General features: G+C 41.3%; 1 protein-coding gene across 1 annotated transcript in view; it reads right to left on the bottom strand.

The window, feature by feature from the left end:
- LOC308097452 (metabotropic glutamate receptor 7-like) overlaps positions 1 to 21,949 on the bottom strand; it is a gene marked incomplete at both ends in the record, with an annotated part of 249,239 nt that overhangs the window by 54,225 nt on the left and 173,065 nt on the right. Inside the window, 3 exons of the mRNA XM_080445211.1 lie at positions 1,946 to 2,306; positions 4,010 to 4,106; positions 15,442 to 15,577. Of these exons, the coding sequence (XP_080301337.1) occupies positions 1,946 to 2,306; positions 4,010 to 4,106; positions 15,442 to 15,577 (594 nt within the window). The remainder of the gene's footprint in view (positions 1 to 1,945; positions 2,307 to 4,009; positions 4,107 to 15,441; positions 15,578 to 21,949) is intronic.

Below are 21,949 nucleotides of genomic sequence, written 5' to 3'. Positions count from 1 at the left end.
TGGTCTTGCCCTTTAGTTTGCCTTTGATGTCCTGTTTTGTAACGTTATGTCTATGCACGTCGGTAAATGCCGCTTGATTGACAGCAGTATGACAGTGGCTGATATTCAAGTGTTTACTTGATGTGCCTTTGTTTCTTTTTTATGTAACAAAAAATGGAAGTAATGATTCCATTATAAGTGCATCGGTTTTTACGTGACTGGGGTAATGCTGATGTTTATTCCATAATGTAAGCCCTCTATTGTTTATGTTCTACCATTGGTGTTATAGTATGACATCACGTGTGTAATTGAAACAATGGGCATTAGGCCTATAGTTCATTCTGATAAGTTGTACAGTATGTACATGCAGGGCTGGACTGGATCAAAAACATTTTGGCCCAGACCGGCCCACCACAACCGGCACGCAGATAGCAGATACTCTACCGCCCCGCTCCGTCGAGGCACACACGAACAAACAAGCCCTAATACTTTTTACTGAAAAACATCCCTCCATGTTCTGGAGCCTTGAGTAAAATAATTGATAACTACACAACCCATAAATATGACAGTTAGCCAACAGTACTCACTATCATAGACAACGCATAAATATGATAGTTGGCCTACAGTCCACCTCTGTGTGCATGTATAATTCAGGTTGTATGCATGCTGCTTATTGTCAAGCATGCATTGTCAGGGGGATGTATTTCATTGTGAATTGTATGGGTAATTCATGATGTATGCAAGCATAATGCCTTTGTCAGTTCGATATACACACACACACACTCACACACACACACACACACACACACACACACACACACACACACACACACACACACACACACACACACACACACACACACACACACACACACACACACACACACACACACACACACACACACACACACACACCTGTAATGTAACTGCGCTCATACAAGTCTTCAGTAAACCGTTTGAACGAGAGAAGTTGTCTGTCCTGTGTTCTAATAGACACCCCTGGGTGAAGTGGGGAAGCCTGACCAGCCGGCCAGTATAGCATACAGTCCTTCTTTTACCCCTCACTTTTCAATAGTGAAAGACGTCATGTAATGGCTTTTTTTGCTTTATTTTGAAGTCTTCGTCTAAAAGGGAGGCGTGTTGTGCCTCAACCAATCACAGTCTCAGCCGAAGGTCCCGTCCCCTCGGGCTAAGGGATCGATGGGAACTACAGCTCTGACTGCAGATGTGTGTTTTGAAAGGGATGTTTGATATTTACTTTTTTACCGATATATACCGATATTGTTCAAGTCCTGATTTCCGATACCGATATAAACCGATACCGATATATGCAGTATAATGTATGTTGACTTTTCACCAAAAGTCAACTAATTGTCAGGTCATAACATCACATATCTGATAAAATAAAATAGCTATAATATCAATATAATATCTAATAAATCTAATATAATACAGTGCTGTTGTTAGGTTTTCAATAAAGTGAGGATCTTAGATTAGATGTTGTCCTATTTGACAGTGCAGAAGCATAATTGCCTTGATGCCTATAACATTAACGAGCATCAACGAGCGTCAGCTGGACACAGACACGCACACCTGCCCTCTGCAGTGCTCTAATTTGAAAGTGAGTGGAATCTGTCTCATTTCTCTCCAAAAGCCCTTGAATATGATGGAATATGATTAAGGATTACTATGATTATGGTAAACTCACATTTCATATCACGCACACACACACACCTTTGAGCTTATAGATCTGCTATTTTTGGCTAAAGTTCTCCTCAGAAAATGGATGCTAGGGTTCAAGTGGTTAATGTAAAAAAACAAAAAACATATCACACAAAGATTTCTGGCGGACCCCTTGTAGTAACTCTGAGGACCCGGACCCCCTAGGGGTCCCGGACCGCCTGTTGAAGACCCCTGCCGTAATGCAATAAATAAAACTAAAACTAAAACAAAAAAAACAGCAAACCTGAAGGAGCACACGCCCACGTCGGGCTTGGCGATCATGAGGAAGGTGATGATGTAGCACAGGAAGATGCCCGTCAGCAGCACGTAGCTCAGCTCGCGGCCGCACGCCCGCACGATGGGCGTGTCGTTGTGGCGCACGAACGTTGCCATGACGAAGATGGTGGCAGCGATGCCCAGGATGGCCAGGAAGACGGGGATGACGGCCCAGGGGGAGTGCCACTCCAGCTTGACCACGGGGATGGGCTGGCACGCCGTGCGGTTGGCGTTGGGACGCTGGTTGTAGGCGCACAGGCGGCACGACGTCTCGTCGTGCTGGTACTGGTAGCCGTCGCACAGCTCGCAGTGCCAGCAGCACGGCATACCTTCACGGCGGAAAAGTACAATTATGTACATTTATACTCAAGAACTGCAGGCAACGTGCAGACATACTGTGAGACATCAAACCGTGTTGGAAAAAGTACTAAAATGTTTGACTTAAAAGTACCAATACTGCAATGTAGAAATACTCTGTTACAAGTAAAAGTCCGGAATTCAAAATGTACTTGACTAAAAGTAGCTACATAAGTACTGGTATCAAAATGTGCTTACAGTACCAAAAGTAAAAGTACTCCTTATGCAGAGGGTCCCGAAGGTTTCAAATGTATAAAATCCTTTGAAAATAGCAGATCTACAAGCTCACAACACATCGCTTTGCGACTTGTTGAGAGCTTGTAAATCGGCTATTTTCAAATTGCCCAAGTTTAAATAGGGCGGAAGTGGTTTTTGTAATAATAATCAAAATCTACAAAGTAACTAGTAACTCAAGTTTTCAAATAATTGTAGTGGAGTAAAAGTACAATATTTGCCTCTGTGATGTAGTGGAGTAAAAGTAAAAGTAATGCAAATTGGAAATACTCCAGTAAAGTAAAAGTACCTAAAATGTTTACTTAAATGAGTACTTGAGTACATGTACTTAGTTACTTTCCACCACTGACATCAAAGGGAGCTTGAGCTCCCAGCCCTCTCCAGACCATGAATGCAGCATGTACTGTGGTGAAAGAAATGCAAATGCCCCCCTTTCCTTTCCATGCCGTACCCGAAGGCAGCATTCAAGAGAATAACCTTTTCCGAACTCTCCTGAACTTGAATGAAGCTATTTTATGTTGAAAGAATTCTACCGTCTGTGAAGAAATCCATGGCGTAAATACTTGATTATACTTAGTTTGAGCGAGGCGTCGCGTAACATTAACATTCTCTGCAACACGTCCCTGAAGTTGGTGTGAGTCAGTGGTTCTCAGACTTTTTCATCTCAACGACCCCCAAATGTAATTTGGCCACGGAACCCCATCTGAAAAGATTTTGTGCCATAGACCCCCCACCTGAAAAGATTTTGTGCCATAGACCCCCATCTGAAAAGATGTTGTGCCACGGACCCCCACAAGATAAGATTTGAGTTCAACTTTTATCTAAATGATTTTTCACAGATTTTTCAAAGTCAAAACTGTTTCAAAGTGTGAAACTGTTTTTCTTTTATGCTATATTAACCCATTCAAACCAGGAACGCATCTGTGTAACCACATCCATATTTTATACTTTGGCTATTCAAAAATAGCAGATCTACAAGCTCTGAGCTTGAGATATGAGCTTGAGATATTTTGAATAATCCAATCCGAAGTCCAGACTGATACTGGGGAGGAGGAACGTGAGAGTGAATCCATATCGTTATCAGTCTGACCAATGCCAGACTAGGAGTCGTCGGCCAAATACATAACATTTTGGGGGTCCTTGACATGAAAAGATTTGAACACCACTGATATAGCAACATATGTTTTTCAGTTACAAATGCTTGCTTTTAAAATATATATATATATATTCAAAGATTTGCAAAAAATGTCTGCGCTATGAGCTTGTATATCTGCTATTTTTGAATAGCCAAAGAAATCTAAAAATGACACCGATTATTTCCCGGTCTTGATGGATTAACACATTTTATAATTGTGACTTTAAAGTATACTGTGTTTTGATGCCAGCCTTTGAATGCAGACATTCCACTCCAATAACAGAGAGTAGATCCACCACTGTGTACCTTTCACTCTCTTCTTCCTCTCGCCCGTCTTGCAGGGCAGGCTGCACACGGAGATAGGCACGTCCTGCTCGCCATCTGGCCACTGGAGGTCCTCCAGCTGAGAGAGACGCCCCCCAGAGGACAGGAGGAGACAAGAGGGAGAGAGAGAGAGAAAAAAAGACATCAGAGGAATCAGAGACATATACTGTAGGCTACTCCCCACAGATCACAAAACACACAGAGAGAGTTTGAAAACTTGATCAGGGGTCTGACATGACAATAGTCACAGTCAGGGCCACAGGTGTACTGCCAGTGGTGGAAAAAAAGTACTCAAATGTTTTACTTAAAGGACAACTTTGTTTTTTTTTTACAACAAGGGTTATTTTATTAGTTTGTAATGATAATAATTAAAATAAATCATGTATTGCTTTCTATCGTTATAGTGATTTTAGTGATTTTTAACTGGGGCGGGGGCAGGGGCATTCTGTCCATTGGTAAATAGTCATGAACGCAGCCTCCGATTTCCGTGAAACTTTGTACGCACATCCCACTAGGCCAAGGAAGTAATGCCACCCTACATTTTTTAAATCAGCCTCATGGTGGCACTGTAACAGGCAGATTCACGTTTTGGCCTATACAGTTCAAGAGTTATAGGCCAAAACGTGAATTTACCTCAGTAACTAAGTATACATTTAATGTATGCTTAGTTACCTCAGTAACTAAGTATACATTTAATGTATGCTTAGTTACCTCAGTAACTAAGTATACATTTAATGTATGCTTAGTTACTTTTACACCACTGCTGCTGGGTGAAGTACAGCAATGTGCAAACACATTAGCAAGATTGGTGAGCTGTTGTGGCGGGAGAAGGATGTCCGATGGAATACAACCTCCTTAAGGACTACTAATCATAATGCACTATCTGCACCGAGTTGATCTCAGGCCTACTGTACGCATAAACAGAGCAACCATTAAATACATCTGCAAAACAACAGTTTTAGTGTGCCATTTCAAATGCATTTAACAAAGTGCTGCTATTTGTTTCAAAGGCTTTATACCCAGTGGTGTAATGTAACTAAGTACATTTACTCAAGTACCGTACTTAAGTACACTTTTGAGGAATTTTTACTTTAATTGAGTATTTCCCATTTTCAATATATTTCCTTCTACTCCACTACTTCTCAAAGGCAAATATTGTACTTTTACTCCACTACAATTATTTCACGCGAGTTACTTTGCAGATTTTGATATTATCACAAAACATACAGTACATTAACCACTTCAGCCCTATGTATATATTTCGGCCATTTCAAAAAGCAGATCTACAAGCTCACAATGCGTCGCGATGCGACGCATTGTGAGCTTGTAGATCTGCCATTTTCAAAATATTTGTATACATTATGAACTTGTGAAATGAGACATTCTGCACAATCAGTACTTTTACTTTTGGTATTTTTAAGCACATTTTGCCAATACTCTTTTACTTTTACTCAAGTCAATTTTGATTACCGGACTTTTACTTATAACAGAGTATTTCTACACTGCAGTATTGATACTTTTACTTAAGTAAAAGATGCAAGTAGTTTTTCCACCACTGTTTATACCAAGCTACCCTTGCCTAATGTAATAATTTCTAACATCAAATGCATTTTGTGGTTTATTTATAAGCTAGCTTTTCTAAGTAGCAAAGTGACACAGCTCTGTTTCCACTTTCCCTTTTCATTCCCTCGTGAGGTTTTTTCCACGGTTTTAATTTCACATTTGCTGGGGCAAACATATGTTTTCTCCTGCCAATAAAGCTCCTTTGAATGGAAGTGAATTGACTGGAATTGAGATAAAAGGGAGATAAATGTATGGATGGGTGCAGCGGCGCCGTAGATAAGGTGTCACGTTGATAATGATGAAGTGTACGTCGCGACGCGCCTCTCGGTGAAAGGCCACGGGTTCAGAATAATGAAGCCTGATATACGTGGCAGTGGTGTAAAGTAACTAAGTACATTTACTCAAGTACTGTTCTTAAGTACAATTTTGAGGTATTTGTTTTTTTACTTTACTGGAGTATTTCCAATTTGCAGTACTTTTACTCAGTGGCAAATATTGTACTTTTACTCCACTACAATTATTTGAAAACTTTAAGTTACTAGTTACTTTGTAGATTTTGATAAATTATTGCAAAAGATACAGTACCCACTTAGAGTATGTTAATACACTATTTATAACTTATACAATTGGGGTGGTTGTATTTTGTCTCCCTGCTCTTCTATTGAGACATTTAGATCGTGTCAAAGGTCATGTCTCAGTTAGACACAAATTTTGACCTAAAAGTCCAGATAAAACGTATCCCCTGAGCAAGCAGGCAGGCTCTATTAGCTCAACTTGCGCAGGAAACCAGGTTCAAATGCGGGGTAGAGAAGGAAAGTTACAGGAAAGTGCCGTTTTAAGGGGGAAAAAAAGAAAATAATAATCTGTGCACTACTCCCAACACTGCGAGGCAAGTGTAAATCAGGCATAACGTTCACGTCTAAGTGTTGGAACACAATTTGAGCAAAGCCCCCCCGCTTGATACTTAGTATCCCCTCTCTGCCACAGTGTGAGACACACTGATACTTTTCATCAGACATCAAACCATCAGCAGAATGCGTGATAAGGTGGGAACCGCCTAAAAATAGCGTCGCAGAGCACTTTTTCCTGTCCTTTTGTCTAACGGGACTCGTCTTCTCAATACTTGAAAGTAATTGAAATCACCATGGAAACAAGAGCTTACCTTTGTTCAGTGAAATGAAAACAAAAGAAAAAGCAAAGGCACGCGAGCGCAATGCGAATGGAGAGTTATTGTCATTTAAGCCATTAAGGTCGGGAACGCATCTGTGTGTCATTTTTTGATTTATTTGGCTATTCAAAAATAGCAGATATACAAGCTCATAGCGTGGCACCGAGTGCTGCGCTATGAGCTTGTAGATCTGCTATGTTTTTGAAAAATCGTGAAAATGTGTGCAAATCTTTGAATATATATATTTTTACAACATTTGTAACTCAAATCTTTACTTCTGGGGGATGTCTTCTAAATCGTGTCTAAAACATTTTAATATATATATATTTTTTTACTTATGTTGCTATATACAGTATCAGTGGTTCTCAAACATTTTCCATGTCAAGGACCCCCAAAAAACATGTCCGCGAACCCCTCCCATCTCAAAATATTTTGCTCCAGGGACCCCCAGAAGCAAACATTTGAGTTAAAATGTATATATATATATGTATATTTTAAGATTTGCACAAAATATTTCACGTTCAAAAATAAATAGCAGATCTACAAGCTCATAGCGCGGCACTATGAGCTTGTAGATCTGCTATTTTTGAATAGCCAAAGAAATATAAAAAACGACACACACATGATGCGTTCCCGGTCTCAATGGGTTAATAAAGAACACGGCGAGCCACTGAGGTATGAAATAAGACACTCGTCTAAAGCAAACAGAACGGAATACAAACACCAATTAGAGGCGAAAGTTCTGAGCAAATATGAAGGAGAATTGGGATTTAGTGCCTACTATGTGTGAATGCTTATTGTAGGGCAGACTTTAGCTAAGGCATTTCTATTCATAATGTTATTATTGTCTTCAATCAGACAGACAGAGCGAGTACCTGAGACGCCATTCCAGAAGCCACTAATGTCTGTCTGTCAGTCAGTCAGTCATACTAAAGTGGAGGATTCTAATCTGCACTCACGTTCATAGGAGGCATACTCAAGGATGGCTCTGATAATTCTCGTGGCTTAAAGGGCGAGACCACTTTGGTAGAGGTTTGGGTTGTGTAGCTACCTTGCCCATGATGCAACTCCAAAGGTCGACAAGAAATCAAAAATAATTTCTCCAATGATTAGAAATTAATTAATAATTCAAAATATGCTCATCATTGACTTACATTGTACGGTGAAACAGCTCACAGTCAATATAGACCATCACCAAACCCAGTACTGTTTTTTAATAAAAATGTTAACTTCCTGTTGATTTAGGCTTTTTTATTAGGAAGAAAAGCCGGACTGGATCCGCGGATCCGGAAACAGATCTTCAAATAGTAAAATCAACAGGAAGGTTTTGTGATGTTCCATATCGTCTGAATCAGCTTTGTTTGTGTTCGTCTATGTGCTAAAAGAGTGACTTTTAAAGCTGTTTTACCATACAATGTAAGTCAATGAGGAGCATATTTTAAATCATTAATTTCTAATCAATGGAGCAATCATTTTTGATTTCTTGTCCACCTTTGGAGTTACATCATGTTAAGGTAACTACACAACTCAAACCTCTACCAAAGCGGTCTTGCCCTTTAAAGCAGAGATTCTCAACCTCTCAACCAATGCAATTTTTATCTTAAATCTACTCCTCTGTGTTTGTTAACCCAGGAAAGCATTTGTGTCATTTTTGATTTTAGCTATAATAAATAACAACATACGTTTTTCAGATGACTCTTAGGATTCAGAACAGTGGTTTAGAACAGTGGTTCTCAAAAATAGCAGATCTACAAGCTCACAGTACGTCACTTCGTGCCAGCGCTGCAAGCTTGTACATCTGCTATTTTGGAACATTTTTGAAAAATCTTGATAGTGTTGGAAGATTTTTTCATAATCTCTGTTTTTTTTAAACACTTCTGTGGGTGCCTGGTACAAAACATTTTCAGATGGGGGACCACGGCCAAATACATATCATTCTGGGGGTCCTTTTGGCAAGACAAAGTTTGAGAATTACTGATTTAGAAATTAGAAGGCATTTGCAGAATCTGCCTCGGGTCTTAATGGGTTTATATCATTCTGAGAGTGTACCAATGGAACAAAAATTGTCAGCAGTAATGTGCACAGGAATGGTACAGTATTCAGAGCCATAAAGAGAGTTCTGACACTATAGCGTCGACTCCCATTGTAAGAATGGAATGCGGAAGTGCTCTGTCTATCTCAATGAGATAGTTCCAATGTTTGGAACTATAGCCCATAGGAGCCCGCTTTGCGGCGAGATCAAAGCGTGTCGTTACTCTCTTTTCTACACTCTGACAGTATTCAATGGCCAGATACTGTATACAAAAAACACAGGTACTGTATGGTTCTGTACGTTCTGATATACAGTACAGTCTTCTAGGTCAGTGGTTCCCAGTGGTTTCGGCTCTAGACCCCAAAATATACATTCAGTGTCTCCCTGGGACCCAAACTTACAAAATTACATTACTGTAGTCCTATTTCAAAAACTGTGGAAAAAAGCCGATCTAAAAGCTCACAAGTGATGCGTTGTGAGCTTGTAGATCGGCTATTTTCAAATAGCCTATGTATAACATAGGGCTGAAGTGGTTAATGTGTTTTGTATTATAATAATGTATATCTGCAAAGCAACTAGCAAGTCAAGTTTTCAAACAATTGTAGTGGAGTAAAAAGTACAATACTTGCCTCTGAGATTTAGTGGAGTAGAAGTAAAAGTGTTGGAAAAAAACTCCAGTAAAGTAAAAACGCCTCACAATCATACTTAAGTACAGTACTTGAGTAAATGTACTGCCATCCAGGACAACGGTATACATGTACGTCATTGTGCACGTAGTACCAACGTCTGTCCAGTCACTGAGTGGCAATGAAAAACTATAAGAACTTGTCACCCCACGGAGAAGGCAAGTAAATCAGAAGAGTTACTGTCACAATGGCAGAAACATCAAGGACTTTTCAGAAAGCTCCATGTGACAAATGATGGTCTGCATGGTCAGGACTGGTTATTTACTGGCTCACAAGATCATGAAACACAGAAAGAATTCACCACTTAAACCCTCTATTCTTAGTAAAAACGGACCTGAGTTGCAACTGTCCTTGGACCGATTTTTATCCAATATACATACATACCAATATACCAAATCTCTCCGCCAAAAATAGCAGCTCTACAAGCTCACACAACACGTCGCTTCCAGAATAGGGATGCTGTGGTTCAAGCTGTAAATAAAAGAAGGTGTAGTGACTGTCTTGGGGCATAATTCACCATGGGCTCTTAGAGAGAGTGGGGGGGGGGTTGATTAGAGGCAATAGGAAAGGAAACAGGTGTGTGTGTCAGTATGAGTGCTTGTTGGTACTAGTCGAATAGTTGATAAAAATATAAAAAAATAAAACTATTTTACTATTATTATTATCCTCCTGCCTTTATTTTTTATCAAAAGGGGGACAAAAGTATGCCCAATAATAGCCTATTGTTGGGCAATAACCCCCTTTTGAGGATCCTTGGAGACGCTGCTCTGCTGCTGTGCCAGAAGCGCTTTCCTTAAAACGGCATACTTTTTTTTTTAATGGGTAAGTATCGACTAGTCGACTACCACTGGGTCAAATTAGTCGACCGGTGAAAATCTCTAGTCGTGAAAGCCCTATACGCACTATACGTTCTTTCTTGCAATTCCTACAAAGGCATTCTTTTATTAAACACTTGAACCCCAGCATCCCTATATTCTGTGATTATTGCGATATCATGAACCATCTCAGACCACTCAGGTCAACAGGGAAAGCTCTGCTTAATTCTGTCCCTAGAATCAACACTAAACGTGGAAGAAGCAGCGTTTAGTTTCTATGCACCACATATCTGGAACACAATTCCCAGAATACCGCAGGTCTGCTGCAGTGGTGGAAAAAGTACTCAAATGTTTTACTTAAGTAAAAGTATCAATATTGCATTGTAGAAGTGCTCCGTTACAAGTAAAAGTCTGGAATTCAAAATCGACTTGAGTAAAAGTACAAAATAATTGGTATCAAAATGTACTTAAAGTGCCAAAAGTAAAAGTACTAAACTGTTTGAAAATAGCAGATCTACAAGCTCACAACGCATCGCGATGCAACGCGTTGTGAGCTTGTAGATCGGCTATTTTCAAATAGCCTAGGTATTGTATCTGCTTAGTAACTAGTAACTAAAGTTTTCAAATAATTGTAGTGGAGTAAAAGTACAATATTTGCCTCCGAGATGTAGTGGAGTAGAAGTAAAAGTATAGACAATTGGAAATACTCCAGTAAAGTAAAAGTACCTAAAAATTGTACTTAAGGACAGTACTTGAGTAAATGTACTTAGTTACTTTACACCACTGGTCCGCTGCCACTCTTTAGCTCTTTTAAATCACAGCTAAAGACATTTCTGTTTGTCGCTGTCTTTCATTGAGTTATCGTTTTATTTTTCTTCCTCCTCTGCACTGAAATTGAATTTGTTATGTTTTACTTCTTTTGTTGTATTTTATGTATATCATTTTATAATGTGTTTCCTTTTGCTTGATGTTTTGTGTAAAGCACACTGAATTGCCTTGATGTCGAAAAGTGCCGTACAAATAGCCTCGCCTTGTGGATTCCAGTGATGGAAACACAATGAAAGACAGCGGCTAACACTTTAGCTGTGATTAAAAAGAGCTAAAGAATGTGATTAAAAAGAGTAAAAAAATGTGATTAAAAAGAGCTACCGACTGTCGCCTCACAGCTAGAAGGTCGATTCCCGCCGGGGACGCTGTGGGCGCTGTGGGCACATTCTCTCCTCCGCATCATCAGTACCCATACCCTAGGTGGGGTTGGCCAAAGGGCCTTTCTGTGTGAAGTTTGCATGTTCTCCCCGTGTCTCCTAGGTTAGTTAATACCCTCACAGAAACATGTAGTAATCCTGGTCACTATACCGCCTCCCCCATGACAGCCAGGGCGCCTGATGGAGGGGAAAGGAACTGGTTGGAATAACGTGTTCCTTCCACGCGCTACGTCCAACCGAAAATTGGCACTGGGTGAAAAAAAAGGGTATCGTGGGATAAAAAAAAATAGAATTAAAAAAAGAGCTAAAGAGTGGCAGCAGACCAGTGGTGTAAAGTAACTAATTACATTTACTCAAGTACTGTACTTAAATACAATTTTGAGATACTTTTACTTTACTGGAGTATTTCCAATTTTCAGTACTTTTACTTCTACTCCACTACATCTCAGAGGCAAATATTGTACTTTTACTCCACTACAACTATTTGAAAACTTTAGTTACTTAGTTACAGATATAAATTATTACATTATAAAACATACATTAACCACTTTAGCCCTATTTTATACATAGGCTATTTGAAAATAGACGATCCACAAGCTCACAACACGTCGCATCGCGACGCGTTGACGCGATTTTCAAACATTTTACACACTTTTACTTTTAGTACTTTATTTTGATGCCAATACTTTTGTACTTTTACTCAAGTGACATTCTGAACACAGGCATTTTACTTGTAAGGGCGCGCTCCCACCAAGAGTTGGCTGGCCGCTGTTTGCAGAATCTGCCAATGTATTGTCAATGCAAATGCGTTGATTCACGCAAGAGCAGATTTTTCCGCTAGTCGCGCAGACCTTGCGTTTATCTGCTCTCCGCGACTAAGCATAAAACTGCTGGAGGCAGGCGCTGATTTTCTCCCTCTGTCCAATCGGGTGAGTCGAAGGCGGACCGTCTCAAGACTCAGGAAGCAACATGGTGCTCAAGGCAGCAGGCACAGGCGGTGCGGGCTACGGGGAGGCTCCTGAAAGTGAGTGACAGGCGCGACACTCCCGTTTTTTAGAATCCGCTGGCTGCAAAAAACTGTGGCCGCGCACAACCTGCGTTTAACAGCGGCCAGCCAACTCTTGGTGGGAGCGCGCCCTAACAGAGTATTTTTTATATTGTGGTATGGCTAATTTTACTTAAATAAAATAACTGAGTGAGTACTTTTCCCACCACTATTTAAAGTATAACTGCAATAGCCTGTACAAAAAAAAAGAAAGAAACTATACATGTCGAAAATGAAGTTGAAGTTGAAGTTGATTCGTGCCTGGCCTGATCGGAAGCCTGATTAATTTCTCATGTGGTCCCACATGGAGAATTATTGCACACCCTTGGTGTAGGCAATTCCAAGAAAGAATTATAATAACCCTAACTGACAAAGATTATTAAAGCAATAAGGAAAGCACTTAAAAAATCAAATCAAATGTTAATGTTTTGAGATGTCTTATGCCATTACCAGGCCTGACATCCCCGAAGTCAAGTGGTGTTAATTCATTAAGACCGGGAACGCATCTGTGTGTCATTTTAAGATTCAAAAGCTATTCAAAAAGCTATAAAAAAATTGCAGATATACAAGCTCATGGCGCGGCACCGAGTACCGCGCTATGAGCTATGAGCTTTTTTAAATTTTTATCGTGAAAATGTGTGGAAATCTTAGACCTTATTTTTGTTAAGCGAACATTTGAAACTCAAATCTTTGCTTCTGGGGATTCTGCAAATGTCTTCTAAATCCTAACAGTTTTTTGAAAAAACTTATGTTGCTATAATATCAGTGGTTTTCAAACTTTTTCATGTCAAGGACCACCCAAAATTATATGTATTTGGCCGCGGACCCCCATCTCAAAATATGGTGTTCCAGGGACCCCCAGAAGCAAAGATTTGAGTAAAAAATGCTTTTAAAAATACATAATCATATTCAAAGATTTGTACACATTTTCACGATTTAAAACAAATAGCAGATCTACAAGCTCATAGCGTGGCACTCCGCGCTATGAGCTTGTATATCTGCTATTTTTGCATAGCCAAAAGTATATAATAATGGTTAAAGTGGTTACACAGATGCGTTCCCGGTCTTAACGGGTTAAGGAATGCATGTAGCTAACTACCTGCCATGAAATCAGAATGACAGCATGGGAGGGCAGATTGCAAAGTCATTACAGCCGTGGTTGTTATGGGTTGTGTTTGTGCAGCACCGTGCCGCCATTAAGTGAATTAGTGATGTGAAGTTCATAACAACTTTTTGTGGCTCGTCCAATTTGTTAATTTTTGTGTAAAAACACGAACAAACACGGAATTGATCCTGCCCTGACCACGGGTCAGCACACGTACACAAACACGCTCCCACACCCCCCCCCCCCCCATTTGAAAACAGCCGATCTACAAGCTTATTGTTGCCATTTTCAAAATACTTTTTCCACCACTGGTGGTGTCGTGCCCTGAAAATACATGATCTACAAGCTCACGAGTCGTACAAATTGGCATAACCTCAACTCCGCCCCTAAACCTAACCTAGCTTATAACCCTAACACCAACCTGAATATCTTCATCATTAAGACAATAACTCCCCAAAAAATCCTCACAAAAGTCTGTTCCTCAAATTCTGCACTACTTGTGGGTATGTTTGGCCCTCACAAGTATATTAATACAAATACCCAAGCACACACAAGCGCAAGCGCGCACTCACCCACACACACACACACAGTCACAGACGCACGCACACACAACGTCTACAATGGGTTTCTGTCGTGTGTACCTGTATGACTAATGTGTTGTTGCTTGGGTGTCTGAGTAGATTATCATCTGCCATTTATCTGGGGGCAGGGAGGTGTCATTTGTTATTTGGACAATGAATGGGGCTCTCTGGAAAGCTCCTGATTACACACTGTGTGCTTGTGCTGCTGGGGGAGGAAAAAAACAGTAATGAGACCAACAGCCACTGTTGTCATGGAGACCGGCGGCGAGATTTGTCACCTTGGGCCTCGCTATATACACAGGGGCTGCCGTAGCCTGTTCCATTCCTCCGTGTTGTCGGCTGTTGTTGTCGACTCCTCCAGTTAATTTGAGGCTCTGAGGCAGCGCTGAACTCCTTCATTGATTATTATAATAATTATGGGGACGCTCGGGTTCCAAGGCTACATTTAAATTAGACTAGAGAGGGGGGGGGGGTACAGTAACACTTTCGGTGCCTGCATTGGAATACAGTTTCATAGGAATGCTGCAGCGATCAGTGTCGAACCCAAGCCGCTTATTCTAATAAACTTGGTCAACTAATTTGATGACCAGCGGACCAGTAGGCAGTGGTTCCGGTAGGAGACACAAAGGAGACTCTTTGTGTCTCCTACCGGAACCGCTGCCGGTCATCAAATGATTGGCTTAGGAATGCGACAAAAACAAAATAATATCCATGAATTCAAGTCCCCATGCGGGTGACTAATCGATAGAAAAAATGTCATTTTGGGGGTGAACTATCCCTTTAAAAGGACTAACGTCGCTAGTAAATATTGGAATCATACAACCTAGTTGTTTCTTTTGGACATGTTTCCATAGACAAGTTTTTATAGAATAGTTTGTTGATTACTTTTGATACAGTAGTGGTCTTTTGAAATGTATTTTCTTTCTTTTTGTTTCTTCTTCTTTTTAGGTATTAAAAAGGTCTAAATTAAAAAGTCCTTAAATTGTCACGTCATCTGGCTGGAGGCCCCCAAAAGTCATGCAGGGACCCCCCTGTGGGTCCCGACCCACAAGGTTGAGAACCACTGTCGTAGACAGGTAAAGGGGTAATTTCAGAAATAAGGGAAAAGGGCGGTACGCCGAAGCCAACTGAAAAAAGTTTGAGAATGTCTTGTTGTGAAGTAAGTACACTGTAAATGAGGTTCATGGTAAACTTGTAGTGTATGTGGGTCATACCCTGAGCTGGAGCGTTTCCACCCATTGGCCCATCACCTTGTACTCCGGGGTGGAGGTGTTGGACACCTGGAACTGGAACAAGTCGTAACGGCCCGGGGCGTCGCCGTTTTTGTTGAACATAACAGAGGTGCCGGCACTGCCTGCATGAGAGAGAGGAGAGAGTATACACTATAAAGTAAGAGAGTATACACTATAAAGTAAGAGCCCAACCAACACACCGGTCTCGCCGATACCATCGGCCAATATCTGACTTTTTTTGTGTGTCGCTGTCTGCAATTATGCAGCTGGTGTGTCCCGATTTTTGGCCACGTTTCAACCTGGCGTCCCTATTTTTGGCATGGCGTTATTAGGTGAACATTTTGAAACGTTTTCAAAAGTTTAAAAAAAAAAGTGATATACAAGCTCACACGCTATTTTTGAAAAATCTTGAACATGGTTAAATAAAATAAGTTCTGTCTGTTAGTTAATGTTGTAAAAAGTTGTTTGTGTTTATTTTTGATCAATTTGTTTGCTTATCAGTTAAATAGATACCATAATCAAATCCTTTTTGACCAAATATGGGTAAATAAATACAGCATGCGGATGCGTTGAGTTTGTCGCCACAATTTGTCCAACACCTCTAATGTGAGAAGAACACAAACTTTAAAACAGCGGTATACCTTTACTGTGCCCGCTCTGCTGGCAACCCATACGGCACAGTTAACGGTCTGCATAAGAGCACAGTGAGTGGGTGAGTGCTATTCTGAATGACCCTGACCCATCTTTATGATAACCATATACAGGCAAGCTTGGTCCCTCCTGACCAAGACGGCAATGTCTTATACCTACTCTCTATGTATCAAGGCTGCCATAAGGCCGCTAGAGCAGTGGGTTCCCGCACATGCGTACTTGTGAGCCTGCACTGGCACCATCACTAATGTATGTATTATGTATGCACTTACTTGCTTGATATCTGCTGCCATCTTTATTTATGAAGCACATTTCAAAACAGTTGACCAAAAGTGCTGTACAGCCAATAAATAAAAGCACAACAAAGCATATTACATTACAAAACAAATAGATACAACTCTCAAACTGGGTTTAAAGCCAAGGAATACAAATTAGTTTTAAGATGTTTTGAAAACAGGTAGCGTGGGCATGCAGGCTGACTCGTTCCAAACATTAAGGGCTGCAATCATGACAATTTGTGCAAATCTTTGAATATAATATTTTCATTTATTGGAACCAATATTGGAACAAAATATCTGCGGCCAAATACATTACACTCAATTCCTTGACAAAGTTGGAGCACCACTGATATAGCAACCAAACAACAAAAATTACATGTATTTGGCCGCACAGCTTGAAATATGTTGTTCCAGGGACCCCCCAGAAGCAAAGATTTGAGTTAAAAATGTTCGCTTTAAAAGATTATATATATAATCAAAGATTTGCACACATTTTTAGAAAAATAGCAGATCTACAAGCTTGTAGCGCGGCACAGAGTGCCGCGCTACAAGCTTGTAGATCTGCTATTTTTTGAATAGCCCAAACAAATCTAAAATGACACATATGCGTTCCCGGTCTTAAAGGGTTAATTCAACTGTGTTCAAACTGAGAAGGCTCGCTCCTCCCTGTGCGTGAGCCTTGTCTTTAGGGACAACTGGTCAGCTGATCTCAGTGACCTTGAAGAGACATACTGTCAAGAAGGTCAGAGATGTATGCTGGCGCTAAGCCTGGGGTTCTAATTTTTTTTTAATTATTTCAAGGACCCCCATTACTCTAAGAAGCACAGATCTGTAAAGGGTCCATTTAGAACCTCGATCCTCAAGGAATTCACGCTGAGGGTCCCTGCTGGACCCCAACTTTGAGAACAAACTGCACTATTTCAACCAACCATTAAAACATTTAAAAAACAAACCTAACATCTTAAAATAAATGAATTCTTAAACATATACAGGGAGTGTGGAGGGAGGCCAGGACGGGGGAGATAATGTGCTCTCTCTCGCTTTCAGATTCCTGTTGTTTGGCAGCATTTTGTACCGTAGCGTGGGCTTGAAAGGGAACCCTGACTAAAACCAACATGAAGGGCATTACACTATTCGAGGTCAGTTGTAATAGAAGCGTGTATAACCCTTGCAAAATGTGTAAAAGATTTTTTTTTTTTTAAGGACTTGGCCTCAGAGAAAAGCCTTAGCTGGAAGAAGGCAGCTTTTATAACAGCGTTTATCTGTTAGTATTACTAGTGTTGTCTCTTCATTGCACGAGAGACTGTGATATCCCTATCTCTGCTGCTACAGTAAAGGCCTTTGCAGACAGGGTGCAATATCAGACAATATCATTTTTTAAATGAACACATGGTTCTCTATGACCTCATGCACACCGGCTCCAAATTTGCCGTGCGGCAAGTGGCTGCGGCGATGCGTTTTTTTTCCAATCGAACCCAGTTCGATTCGTGCGTCTTTTCGCATTCGGTAAAAACTGATTGACTAATCGCACCCTGTCTGCAAAGGCCTTAAGTGTTGCCTCTTAGTTGCACAGAGACTGTGATTTTCTGCTTTTATTCTTTTTGAGCATGCACCTTATTTATATTTGATATTGTTATTATCCAGCTTGTTTTTCCTATTTTCTATTATTTTGTAAGTGCAAAACGTTGTGGGCTGGCACTGTATTGGGAAATAACTTCACCCACACACACACCTACAGAACACGTGTAAACTTGTGAGGTGACAACAGACTTGAAGTTGAGTCATTTACTGTAGATGTGTTGTTGTCTGTGACGGGCGAGCAGCTGTTCATTCTCACATCTGTGCTCTGATATTTAAAAAAAACTAAAAACAAGTACTGCATTGTAGAAATACTCTGTTAGGGCACGGCCACACCGTACTTTTGTTCTACCTATGGGGCGGAATATGCCAATGCTTTTCCAACGAGAATGGCGTGGTTTGATGGTCTTGCGCATCTTTCCGCATGTCGCACACAAACCTTTACGCACACTATACGCCTGCTGGTACATGCCATACCATACCGGCTGCAAAAAACGGTCGGACGCGCACAACCTGAGTTTAACAGCGGGCAACCATAGTTTGGTGTGACCGTGCCCTTACACGTAAACGTCCGGAATTCAGGAGTAAAAGAACAAAAGTACTGGTATCAAAATGTGCTTAAAGTACCAAAGTAGAAAATAGTCATTATGCAGAAGGTCCCATTTCACAAGTTTTCAAATGTATAAGATGTATACAAATCTTTAGAAAATAGCCGATCTACAAGCTCACAATGTGTCGCATCGTGACGCATTGTGAGCTTGTAGATCGGCTATTTTCAAATGGCCGAAATGTATTTAGGGCTGAAGTGGGTACTGTATGTTTTGTAATAATAATAATACAAATCTACAAAGTATTTAGTAACTAAAGTTTTCAAATAATTACAAAAGTAAAATCTTTGCCGCTGAGATGTAGCTGATATGTAGTGGAAGTACTGGAAATTGGAAATACTTCAGTGTTGATTGAATATTCAATTAGGCGAGTAAAGTAAATGAGCAAAAAATTTGCAAAAAAATAAATGATCAAAAAAAGTAAAGTAAAAATACCCCCAAAAAAAGTACAGTACTTGAGTAAATGTACTGTAGTTACTTTACGCCACTGTTTACTGTAGATGCGTTGTCTGCGACGGGCGAGCAGCTGTGCTCTGATATTGTAAAAAAAAAAAAAAGGAAAAAAAAAGGAAACTAAGTGCTACTCAAAATGGATGCACTCATTCCTCGGGTAAAGAGCAAAGCGTTTCGATCACAGGGAGAGAGACGAGAACAATTGAGGTAAAAGAATGGAACACAAATAGGTCAGCCAAGGTATCACACGGCCTCCCATCTGCTCTCCGTTTGTAGCAGGCTGTCTCAACCAGAGCCCCGCAGATTCCTCTAATTAGCTTACTGAGCACTCTGGACACCTGAAACACCGGGCTCAAGAAGGTTTGTTGAATGTTAATTAAACTGTGTTTACAGTGTGCGTGTGTGTGTGTGTGTGTGTGTGTGTGTGTGTGTGTGTGTGTGTGTGTGTGTGTGTCGGGCCCGCACGCAAGTGTGCGTGTGTGTGTGTGCGTGCGTCCGTGCGCAAGTGTGCGTGAGTGTGCGTGTTTGTGTTCCCGGCGTACTTGCGTGCGCTTGCGTCAGTCAACCGTGCATCAGCAGGGGTTATCACCACAAATTCTGATAGGTCATGTAAACACCTGAGTTGGAAGAGAATATATCCGATCCGCTCTGAATGTATGAATGTTTTTTCACTCTTGAAGCTTTTGATAATCAGATCAAAGTAAAATATCAGCATATAAAACAGGTATTCTGATCGTCTCTGGTTGTTATTATTTAATATGTGCATCTCTTGCATGTTTGTTAATGGTGTCAAATTAGAATAATACTAGTCCATACCCGGATATGCGCCGTCTCGAAATCCCCCCCCCCCCCCCCTGCACGCGTCCCATCGCGTGCCCTCACACACACACACACACACACACGTACGTTGATGGAAGCACGTTCTGTGTGTGCAACACCGTAACGCAGTGGGGCTGTAGATTCGACGCATGCGCAGTTTGATCATTCGTCCCAAAGCTCGCATTCGTCCCAACGCCGTAACCATGTCAACATTGTTTGACACAAAAACGCTAATAAACAGCTGAGATTTGGTGAAATCGAAAAACGGGCTTCGCTGTTCCGTGCACATGGTAATGGTCAATGGATGTGTGCAAATTCAGATCAAATGCTCCAGCCACTGAGGAGAACCGGGCAGAACCAATTTTGGCCTCACCACTACACCACTACACCATGCACCCACTACACCACAACTACAGAGGTTTGTCAAATTATAGGAGGATATAGTCTCTGTCGGGTGGAAACCTCATATGTCCAAAACTGTTACTTTTCAGGATTAAAATAACAAAATAGCACAAGGAGCAGATCTACAAGCTCGAAATGCGGCGCCGAAGCTTGTAGATCTGCTACTTTTGTTGCTTTTTCCCACGATTTTGTAACCCTTTTTTCACCCGGTGCCAATTTTCTAAGTGATCCTGGGCGCTACACTCCCCCCACAGCCTAGGGAGCCCAGGGCCGAGCTCATGCCTCCTTCAATGCATGAGAGCCAACTGACCTTCGTGTCACCTGACAGGGGAGTTTCCCCGGTAGGACGTAGCGCGTGGAAGGAACACGTTATTCCAACCAGTTCCTTTGCCCTCCATCAGGCGCCCCGGCTGTCATGGGGGAGGCGGTATAGCGACCAGGATTACTACATGTTTTTGTGAGGGTACCTACCCTATGAGACACGGGGAGAACATGCAAACTCCACACAGAAAGGCCCTTTCTCCAACCCCACCTAGGGTATGGGCGCTGATGACGCGGAGGAGAAGACACGCCCCCAGCGCCCACAGCGTCCCCGGCGGGAATGAAGCGCAGGACTTTTGTTGCTTTTGTGTGACGCTGTAGTGTGATCAAGTAGGGCGTTAATTTACGAAAAAACACAAACAGTTCAAATATGGCGATAAGAGGTTTCTGCCCGACACCAACCGTAGTGATCGATAGAAGAGATGACCTAACCGGATGTGTCACCTCAGCCTGCAGCACACGGCCATCCATCCGTAAACAATTTTGTTGTTGTCGGGCAGAAACCTCTCATCTCCATATTCTAACTTGTTGTGTTTTCTTGGTAAATCAACGCCCTACTTGATCATACTACAGCGCCACACAAAAGCATCAAAAGTAGCAGATCCACAAGCTCAAAACGCGGCACGAATCGAGCTTGTAGATCTGCGACTTTTGTATATTTTTGAATTTGAATCCTGAAAAGTAACAGTTTTGGACATGCAGTATGAGGTTTCCACCTGACAGAGATGATTGTGCTCTCCGGGACTATAGACCTCTCCATTAACGTGAATAATTTCCTGAAGGACTGTGGCTTAATTAGAAAGAACAGCAGGAACACAAATAGCCGAGGACACGACGTGGGTCTGTCGAGAACATTGACAGAAAAAAAGAAGCAGGCGGAACCACTTTACGTATACATGTCAAAAGCTATTTTGCGATTAAATGCTTCGGGGCATGTAAACAAGGATTACCTTTCAGTCAGGACTCCTCACGTCATGAATAGATTCAACCATTTATTGCCAACAAATGTAACACAGTTGTGCTTGGCGTCTATGGCTCTGCTCCTAAGATATTCCCCCAAATTTTTGCTAAGCAGCATGCTAAGCAAAATCAGGGGACGCTGTGCAAAAGCCCTGGTAGGTATTCCAGACATTTAATCAGTTCAACTTGAGTCATGCAGAGTTGAATTGCAGTTTACTTTAGAGCCATGCACATGTGAATTTCAGTTTAACATTCAGTTTAACGTTGAGCCGTGCAAGACTCTGTGAATTGGAAGGTGGAGGCTGGGGTGGTGGTTGCAAGCTTTGCCAGCAGCAGCAGCAACAGCAGCAGTGTGTGTGGCAGGCGTATTATTTAATGGTAACTACATTCTACCAAGCCCCGCCCTACCTGCCTTGCGAT

Source organism: Gymnoscopelus braueri, assembly GCF_963280865.1.
Source record: "Gymnoscopelus braueri genome assembly, chromosome: 12".
In the NCBI taxonomy this organism is placed as follows: domain Eukaryota; kingdom Metazoa; phylum Chordata; class Actinopteri; order Myctophiformes; family Myctophidae; genus Gymnoscopelus; species Gymnoscopelus braueri.
The sequence above is the reverse complement of the archived record's forward strand: the minus strand, read 5'-3'. Positions and strand labels throughout refer to the sequence as shown.